Source organism: Etheostoma spectabile, chromosome 5 (assembly GCF_008692095.1).
Source record: "Etheostoma spectabile isolate EspeVRDwgs_2016 chromosome 5, UIUC_Espe_1.0, whole genome shotgun sequence".
NCBI classification, from domain to species: Eukaryota; Metazoa; Chordata; class Actinopteri; order Perciformes; family Percidae; genus Etheostoma; species Etheostoma spectabile.
Genome location: NC_045737.1, coordinates 12,114,397 through 12,124,625, shown reverse-complemented (window position 1 = coordinate 12,124,625; position 10,229 = coordinate 12,114,397). Strand labels below are relative to the sequence as shown.

Here is a 10,229-nt window from a genome sequence, read left to right as displayed (position 1 = left end):
GCAGTTTGTAGAATAGAAGATCTGATTTGAAAAAGAGGATAGTGCAGTGCAGTGGTTGACAAACAGTGTGAGTCAGAACACACTGACCTTCACATGCAGCTCACTGTGGAGTAGATCGCTGGATTGGCGCGGGCAGCTTGCCGCGCTGTGGCAACGCTCTGGAAAAAATGAGAGGAAGACAGCAAGAGTGAGGGAGAGGAACTGGCATGCAGATGAATGGAAGGGAGCAGATAAACACTAGACAGGTAGAGCGCCTTCTGATGCACTTTCAAATCAAAGGGCCACTAAAGGCCCCGCATCTGTCTCATATGTGCTGGAAACCCGTTTCACAGACATGCATACATTTTATATTTGAAACTAATAACTTTCAAATTTCACTGCATTATCTATCTCATAAGGTATTTGAGTTTGTTAGTTTACCGCTATAGGGACCCTAAAAAAATTGAATCAGTTAAAGATGGTGATGGCCAAATAAAGCTTCCATTTTCTCTTTTTTTTCTGAGCATACCAGAGGGGCTCTCTCTTCAACAAAGGGTTGAAAACACACTAAACTGCCATTCCTAAAACCTTTTTTTTCACAAACTGTTTATGAATGGACAGCGCTGTGGACATCACCTATTGGTTTGTGGAACCTCTTCTCACTCCGAAATACAGAGTTTGGACAGTGGTGTCAGCATCTGATGCGACAAACAAAAAAAACAGAACCACACTTCAGGGTGTGTGTAGAACGTACTGGGGAGAGCAGCGTTTACATGGGGTTTAGCGAGTAGTGTGTAAGGGGAGATTCTGAGTAGGGAGGTTGGTCCGGGGGGTGGATGGGTCAAATACAGGACCTTACCCAGGAGAGTGGGGGTTTGTTTCCCATGTGTTTCCTTAACCTTTTTCCTGCGTGTCACAGAACCGTCAGTCCCCCCACAAACTTTCCTTAACGTAACAGCGTCAAAAGGGACGCCAATAGTCCCGACCAAGCGCGTTTAGGTAAAGCGTGGTATACGACGCTAAAGGAGACTTTGCATCAATAACAACGACACAAAGGCACCTGACCAAGGTCTGTATTTACGAAAGGGGAGTGAGAATGTGTTGTTTGAGGAGACCTGGTATCCGGCTTGAGTTGCTGTACGGGGCAGCCATCCTGGTTGGGGATAAGAAATTTTAGACTGCGTTACGTTACAACACTTTACTGGCAATCACATCATAGCCACGACCTAAAAACCCCTGCTTTATCCCCGATTTTCAAATCAACAAGACCAAAAGAAGACAAGAGAAGATCATTTAAAAAATGGACAACATCTGTATTGCAGGAGACTTAAAACATGATTGAGACCATAAACATTATGAAAATGTTGACTGAGGTAATATATCAAGTGAGAAGTGGGTCACTTGATCAGACTTCTACAGAAAACAAGCTCCTTTTGCAACTGCCTGCTTTACTCTGCGGATTTCAAATAGAATGAAGGTTTAAAGGCACTCCGCATTGCTGCACTATGCGAACCAGATGCTTTATCCATTAATGTTACAGTCTATATGTTTTCTTTGAACAGAGAGCGCACCTATTGAGCTCATCTTCTGACACTGTTCCGGTCCAAATGACCGATTTAAAATTCCCTGTAAATAAATACGGCGTTTTTCATCAGTTGGCCTCAATACCTCGTGAACCTCACAAAGGGCATTTAAACACATAAATCGTTGTGTACTATTTTCTTTGCATTTGAGGGATTATTCAACTTTGGCACACTTTTTATTTTGCCATAGAAATGAATGGGAAAGACACACACCACACACACACACCTCATGTGCCAAGTTGCACCTTGTGCATGTGAACCGCCAAGGTTCCCACACACACACACACACACACACACACACACACACACCACACACACACACACACACACACAACACACACCAACACACACAACACACTTAAGGCAATGCACTTAGTTACATTCCAGCAATGTTTTTATTTAAAAAAGAAAATCCTAACAACACCGGAACTGACAGCGAACTAGAACATTGACAGAGTTCCAGTGCATTTCATACAGCTCTTTGAAAGGTAAGTCACACTTTACAGCAGAGCTAATACTACTATTTAATGAACTTTTCGGTTTATTGGAGCTATGTTGTAATGGGAAGGAGTACATCACTCCATCACATTGTTTGTAAATAAATAACTTTTTATCAGTTATGTTCCAACTATCAGTGCAGAAAGATGTGCTGTGATCAGGAGATGCAAATGCACTTTTTCTCTTGCACAAAACTATTTTACGTAAATAGGCCTTGTAAATGTTGCACAGCATGTTGCACTTGTGATATCTGCAGCTCTATCAAAGGATTACATGTGAATTAATGATATCACAAACATTTGACAAATATGTCCCCTAAGTCCTGTGGGTTATTACTCTGAAAAGAAAAATGTTCTAATTTGTTTTATTTGATATATTACCAGAGTAGCAAGGTAATCACTAGCTCTGCTAGGCTGTTTGTGTGTATGTGGTAATGAAATAAATAAATGACACTGTAAAGGCACCATACACAATGCATAGGAATCATATCTGCTAGTAAATAATAATAATAAACCTACTATTAATTACATTATCTTAATGACCAAGGACGTGTAACAATCGCCATTACACCGAATTAACAGCCAGGTGTAACCTAGTAACAGGTGTAACCAGGTACAGGTTGAACCTAGGACATGTGAAGAACACAAAACAAGCTAACTTTTAAATTTGCAATAACTATAAGACCAATACAACAACAGGCTAAATGAACTCACAACAAGTATATGACCACAGTTCTCAAAGACGCGCACACAATCTCAGCTGATTATCCTCACGAGCTAGTCTCTTTTTCTTTCTTCTTACTTTTTTTCCGTGTGCCGTGCGAGCCCGCTTGCGGTGTGAGGGCGTGTCCGCGCTATTCTCCAACTCACAATCACACCTGATAGACGAGCTTTAGTACAAAACTGAAGTAACGAGCCAATTTTGTTAAATGTTAAGAAGTGGAAAGGACAATATTCGTGTAAAATGTAAGGAGGTAAAAGTAAAAAGCACCAAAACTTGAGTACAGTACAAAGTATTTGTAGGCTACTTCGTTACCCCATTGATTATTACTAATAGTAGAACTATAGTTATATTGTCATAACTGTAGTAGTTGCAGCTTTACTATGTCTCTGGATATGTAGCCTACTGTATATGTGTACACATACATTAATACTTGATTGATTTCTATAAAAGTACATTATACTGCAGTCTAAAGTCTTGAGATTTGAAGTGATATTGTCGCAGACCTTTTATATTTTTGTTCATCAAGCACAGTCAGAAATGATGAGTGACCAGAGAAATATTTGACAGTAATTTAGGTTTTAATTTGAACGTTTAGTTAAGTAAGAATGTTAGAAGTTCTGATTGAAACAATAATGTGATGATTAGGGAAGTAATTATTGTTTGTGTGTGTGTGTGTGTGTTTGTACTTGCAGTTTTCACAACGTTCTAATAGACACGAGAGAAGTTATTAAAAAAATGTTTCAGTTCCTTTTTGGACCTCGGTCTTCTTCTTCAAGAAGACCAAACGAAGGAGTCAGGACTTTTGTCTCTTGAAGACCTACCCTGAAGGCAAAGGGGTGAGAGCCCAATGCCTTGTGCAAAAAGCAAGCCCTGTAACACCGGCAGCAAGAACGAAAGGACGTGAGCGCTCTGTTCTTCGTTGGCAACAACCCTTCAACCATCACAAAGGAACCCAGGCAAAGGGGTGAGCCCATGCTTGTGCAAAAAGCAAGCCCTCTAAACCGGGCAGCAAGAACGAAGACGTGAGCGCTCTGTTCTTCGTTGGCAACAACCCTTCAACCATCAGAAGGACCAGGCAAAGGGGTGAGAGCCCAATTCTTGTGCAAAAAGCAAGCCCTCTAACAACGGGCAGCAAGAACGAAAGGACGTGAGCGCTCTGTTCTTCGTTGGCAACAACCCTTCAACCATCACGAAGGAACCCAGCAAAGGGGTGAGAGCCCAATGTTTGTGCAAAAGCAAGCCCTCAAACACGGGCAGCAAGAACGAAAGGACGTGAGCGCTCTGTTCTTCGTTGGAAACAACCCTTCAACCATCACGAAGGGCGCAGGCAAGGGTGAGAGCCCAATGTCTTGTGCAAAAGCAAGCCCTTAACACCAGGCAGCAAGAACCAAGGGATGTGAGCTCTCGTGTCTTGTAGGAAACAAACCTACCATCACGAAGGATCAAGGCAAAGGGGTGAGAGCCCTTTGTCTTCATCCTCTGAAGAGAGCAAAAAAGAACGGCTAAAGAAGGGGGGAGAGCCCTTCTCTTCTGAAGATGACGAGCTTTCTGCCCAAGGAAGCAGCAAGAAAACGGGGTGAGAGCCCTTATCCTCATCTTTGAAGACGGAGCCTCTACAACCTTAGGGCAGGATGGAGGAAAGGGTGAGAACCACTTGCCCCGCGTAGAAATCAACCGTTCTCCATCGGAGAGAGCCTGTACAAAGGGGTGGGAGACCATCTCATGGAGACTTAACCTGTCTAACAACTTAAGGCAGGACGGACCAAGTGGGGGAGCCCTTCATCTTCTGATGACGAAGAGCCTTCTACCACAAGCAGGCAGGAAGGACAAAGGGTTTGAGGCCTTGTCTTTTGCAGACATGCGCCTTGCTCCACCTTGAGGCTTGACAGAGGAATATATGAGCCCCTTTTTCCCTGCGTTGCCAGCGACCTTCCAACCAAGTTGATGAAGGATGGACGAAGGGGTGACAGCCCTTCCTCTTCATCATCTGGAGATGACAAGCCTTATACTTCAAGGAGGCAGGAAGAAAAAAGGGAAGAGAGTCCTCCTTCTTCTTCTTCTTCTTCTTCTTCTGAAGACGATGAGCCTTCTTCCACTATGAGGCAGCAAAACGGATGGGTTGAGAGCCCTTCGTCATCCTCTTCTGATGACGAAGAGCCTTCTACCAAAAGCAGGCAGGAAGGACAAAGGGGTTTGAGGCCTTTGTCTTTTGCAGACATGCGCCTTTCTACCACCTTGAGGCTTGACAGAGGAATATATGAGCCCCTTTTTCCCTGCATTGCCAGCAACCTTCCAACCAAGTTGATGAAGGACGGACGAAGGGGTGACAGCCCTTCCTCTTCATCATCTGGAGATGACAAGCCTTATACTTCAAGGAGGCAGGAAGAAAAAAGGGGAGAGAATCCTCCTTCTTCTTCTTCTTCTTCTTCTGAAGACGTGAGCTTCTTCCACTATGAGGCAGCAAAACGGACGGGTTGAGAGCCCTTCGTCATCTCTTCTGATGAAGAGAGCCTCTACCAAAAGCAGGCGCAAGGACAAAGGGGTTTGAGGCCTTGTCTTTTGAGACATGCGCCTTGCTACCACCTTGAGGCTTGACAGAGGAATATATGAGCCCCTTTTTCCGCGTTGCCAGCGACCTCCAACCAAGTTTGATGAAGGAGGACGAAGGGGTGACAGCCCTTCCTCTTCATCATCTGGAGATGACAAGCCTTATACTTCAAGGAGGCAGGAAGAAAAAAGGGGAGAGAGTCCTCCCTTTACTTCTTCTTCTTCTTCTTCTGAAGACGATGAGCCTTCTTCCACTATGAGGCAGCAAAACGGACGGGTTGAGAGCCCTTCGTCATCCTCTTCTGATGACGAAGAAGAGCCTTCTACCAAAAGCAGGCAGCAAGGACAAAGGGGTTTGAGGCCTTTGTCTTTTGCAGACATGCGCCTTTCTACCACCTTGAGGCTTGACAGAGGAATATATGAGCCCCTTTTTCCCTGCGTTGCCAGAGAACTTCCTTCTAAGTTGATGCAGGACAGAGAAAGTGGTTACAACCCTTCCTCATCATCTGGAGACGACGAGCCTTCTGCTACAAGGAGGCAGCAAGAAAAAAGGGGTGAGAGCCCTTTTTCTTCTTCTGTAGACAGCAAGCCTTCTACTACAAGAAGGCGGCAAAAAAGAAAGGCTAGAAGAAGGGCTAAGAGCCCTTCGTCTTCATTGCCTGAAGACGGCAAGCCTTCAACCACAAGGAGGCACCGAAAAAGAAGGGTTAAGAGACCTTCGTCATCCTCTTCTGGAGACAAAGAGCCTTCTACTGCAAGGACGCAGCAAGAAAGAATGGCTAATAGACTTATCCTACCTAAACCCATCTATCTGAGCGAGGAAAAAATACGGGAGTATGGAGAGCAATATAGACAGATGTGTGAGAGAGAGAGGCAGCGAGTTGAAAGGGAAAAAGAGGAGACAGAAAGACAGGAGCAGGAGAAAAGAGAGAGGGAAGAGAGGGACGAGAGGGAGAAAATTGAAAGAGAAAAGCAGCGTTTGGAGGAGGAGAGAAAAATGGAGAGGTGTGAAAAGAAGGAGAGGAAAACCTTCGGTCTGCTTTCCAGAATATATCTTTGGTGGCTCAATGGCGAGATAAAAACCTTAGACAGAGGAATCACATCAGCCACTGTGGATGAGCGCAACCTCCTGAGTCATGGTAAGAAAGTAAACTTACATTTTGTCACTTAAAATGTCATAAAGGTATATGTATAGCCTCCTTTAGATAAACAGTTCCAGTAAACCAGTGGTGGGACAAGTATTCAATTTCTTCACTAATTAAAGTTCCAACCCCACTATGTGAAAAAAACAACAACTCCATAACAAGTAAAAGTCTTTCATTTAAAGTCCCATAAATAATTATGCCATATAAAAAATTCATTGAAACTAAATGTAGTCAGAAAACCAGCCCATGTGACTGATATGGGCTACTGTGTATTAATACACAAAAGGAGGAACTGTGAAGTTTTTTTTTAGCTTAATTTACCTTAATTGATCAGCTTTGGAGTCATTTAAATGGTTATATGACTTTTTTTTAATTGAATGGGGTGGACTTATCGCGTGATATCAAGTCTGACATCAGGTCTTACGATGTAACAAATTGCTTCATGGCACTGCACACATTCGTCAATAATCTTACACAGTACTTAAGTAAATGTATTGACACTGACACTGGAGTAAACACCATGACTGACATGAGATCAGGCTGTGATACATATATTAAGATATAAGGTTCTTTTAGCATCAATATGTGAATCCTAACTCCTCTTCAGTCCACACATTTTGGGTTTTAAATTTTGGTGTGTTTACAATGAAACACATATGATATATTGTGTTTATTAGAGGTGTTGCTCTGTGTGTTTTTGCATTTTGGAGAGAGCCAGATCAGCGGTTTCTCTTCTTCATGCCAAGCTAATCTAATTGCTGTCTGAGTCCAGCTGCATACTTAACACACTTCAATCTTTAATGTGAAGTACTCTTATGACTTTAAAATGTAGTCTATTTATGGATCATTTGCTCAGCTAATCAACGTTGTGAGTTTTTTTGTCTAATAAAAAGGCAACAGTGAGAATACTTCATATTTCTGAATAGACACAAATTGATTTGAAAAGGGTTTAAAACTCAAAGTTGCCTTGTGTTATCCTGTTCTGCAGGGAGGGACTAAGCATGTAAGATCAGTTTACACTGTCAGAAATTAATTTTTATCTTACAGTGGGTACATATTTCTTTCATGACTGATTTAATCATCATGGAGAACAAGGGAAACATGCTCAGTCTCTAAGATAGCAGACCAACCCTCTGATCTCACTTGTGGCGCCAGGCCAACATAACGAAGTGTACAACTGGACTCCAGACTTAACCTTTGATATGCTGTTGGTTACAGGTCCCCCGAGAAATCCAAGCAAGAAGGCAGAATTAGAAAGGCTGCTTGACCGAAAGAGGGAGCTGCTCATGTCCAGACGCAGAGCAGAATATAAGGTGGAGAGGGAAGTGAGGAAGCAAAGACAGAAGATAGAAGGGAAGGAACAAAATGTGAAAAAGATGCTTAACATCTCTGAGGCATGCCGCATCTCTGAGCGCCCTGATTTTCGGCCCAGGCCAACGCCCGCCAGGTCAAGCAACCTTGGACTTGGTAGTTATATCACGCTTGGGCGCCAATACCATTTGCGCTACAGAGCTCAAGCACCAACAGAATAATAACGTTCATCTCCTCTCATAAAAATCAAAATTCCCAAAAAATTATTTAAAAAAACTTAATTATTAAAAAAATAAAATAAATAAATAGTAAAAAAATTAAAATTATCAGTCAATCCATAAGCAAGACATACGTTTGTAGTCTTTTTTTTAAGTCTTGCTGCTCCCTTGGTTCCCTTGAAACTATTCAACAATTGGCTACTTTTCTCCCTCAAAAAATATAAGCGATATCAATTCAAATATGACCAATTACCAATGTATGTGCGCATGCTGAGGGTTGCTATGTAAGTATGGGTTGCCTCTCCACTGCGCAATACCTCAGTGACCGGTAAGTATTCCTGCAACCGGGGTCAGCCTGGACAAAGCCCAGCTGTTTGTGGAAATCCTCCCACACAGCAGCAGTTTGTGTGTTTGGTGTGTTTTTGTTTTTTTGTCTGTCTGTGTTTCTGTTCCCGCCTGCATGTTCCACAGACTGTGGACCCCCCCACCCCCCCGTCGACTCTCCCTACACCTGGCACCATTTCCTATCAGCACACGTACTAATGGAGTTCAGCGTAAGTTCAAGACTTTAACCCTTGTGTTGTCTTCCCGTCAACACCCATGGTTTTTTAGTCAACACTATTCTCGCTTTTTCTGACATTTTTGTCACTTTTTCAATGTTTTGGGTGCATTTTTTCAAGTTATTTAATATTTCTAATGTTGACATTTTCAGCTTATTTTGGGGGCCCATTTTTTGTGATGAAAAAAACTTTGTTTTCACTTTTCAGTTAAACCATTCAGATTCAGAATGTCTTTTACATCCCAATCACAGCATGACATCCCTGTTTTAAATCTGGTGTCTCCTCTGCGGTTGTCAGTTGTCATTTCAGGACTAGAGTGCAAACTTTTACCTTCACTTCATTTTCTGGGCCTGTGTCTCATGGTGGAAGCCGCTGTTGTCGATCTCAGAGGAAAATGCTCTTTTCTCACGACTGTTTTGACCGCATCAAATCACCTACATGCATGTATATGTGTTGATGGTTGTTGGTGCAGCTAATGGACACATGATTCTTGCACGTTCATTAGAAGAGATTGTGATTAATGACCTTTTCATCACTGGGAATTCAACAGTAGGCTACAGACGGTGTATAGTATAAGAGGGCTTCAGCTTGTCTGTGTTTAAGTCCGTTCAGCAGCCCGTCAGTGGCCAAATTTAAGAATATTCTCAGTGATTCTTGGCTTTATTGTTTACATGATGTCTTGTCATTGTTGCTGACTTTCTACAATTTTAATTGATTGGCTTATCTGACAGACTGCAGTCGCTTCATTACACATCACATACCTGGGAAAGCCAATGCTGTGGTGGCCTGCTTTATCAGTTGCACAGAATACATACTGTATACAGTACTACATCTGTGCAGCGTCTGCAATCACAGATGTCTGGCTATGCATGGAACCTGTGGTAGGTCTTGTTTCATGATCAATACGGTATTTTACTCACCTTGGCTGTCTTCGGCTGTTGGTTGTGCGTCATTCACCTTGAGTAGGCTCCCTGATTTCGTTGCCATGCAGGCACACTTTGCTCTTTTTAAATCTGTGATACTAGTCTACTTATTGCTTATGGCATCACATAGTCTTACCTATGGGATAACGTCTATGCAAACCCGAGACCCTGGAACCATAACATTTTGGTAAGTATACAAAAAACTGATGGTGGTGTATTGCATCGTTACTATGATGTTTCTCACTTTTACAGTTTTAATTTTCACCGACTTCATTGCCGAGATTTAATTTGAACCAGCCTTTTGATAACTACACCTTCTCGTTTACTGTACAGATCCATGGGGCCTATTGGGGTATGTACAGTATGTGCCTGACTCGTCTTCACTAAGTCTCGGAATTTTTGGGGCATATGTCTGGGTTTCACTACCCCTAATCTCCAAATACTTTGCACATTTCATATTTTGGTCATGTAATTTACAGTAAATCTTTTCATAATTGCAAGGAAGTCCATTCCGATTGAAATGGAGCTCAGCGTAAGTTCAAGACTTACATTTACTTACATAACATTTTTACATCACTCCAAGTTAATCAGCTGTTTCTATGTGTTTACTTTTTAGTAACCAATCAGATTCAGACATGCATTCACTTTTCAGTTAAACCAATCAGATTAATGCATGCATGTATTTCACAACCCGATCACAACATGACATCCCGTTTTAAATCTGGTCTCTCCTTTGTGGTTG

At 42.4% G+C, this 10,229-nt stretch overlaps 2 protein-coding genes across 2 annotated transcripts in view; one reads left to right on the top strand and one right to left on the bottom strand.

The window, feature by feature from the left end:
• Positions 1-10,229, bottom strand: part of fam219ab (family with sequence similarity 219 member Ab) — a gene marked incomplete in the record, with an annotated part of 43,285 nt that overhangs the window by 21,473 nt on the left and 11,583 nt on the right.
• LOC116689370 (DEAD-box ATP-dependent RNA helicase 42) lies at positions 5,350-9,987 on the top strand. The gene is made up of 2 exons (XM_032515905.1): positions 5,350-6,469; positions 7,694-9,987. Exons 1-2 carry the CDS (start codon positions 5,350-5,352, stop codon positions 8,005-8,007), a joined length of 1,434 nt encoding a protein of 477 aa, XP_032371796.1. The 3' UTR covers positions 8,008-9,987.

Bases quoted from the DNA above. Each gene is read 5' to 3' on its own strand.
- LOC116689370 (XM_032515905.1), top strand. From the start codon at position 5,350: ATGCGCCTTGCTACCACCTTGAGGCTTGACAGAGGAATATATGAGCCC. The intron at 6,470-7,693 runs GTAAGAAAGTAA...TGTTGGTTACAG, and splicing joins GCGCAACCTCCTGAGTCATG to GTCCCCCGAGAAATCCAAGC.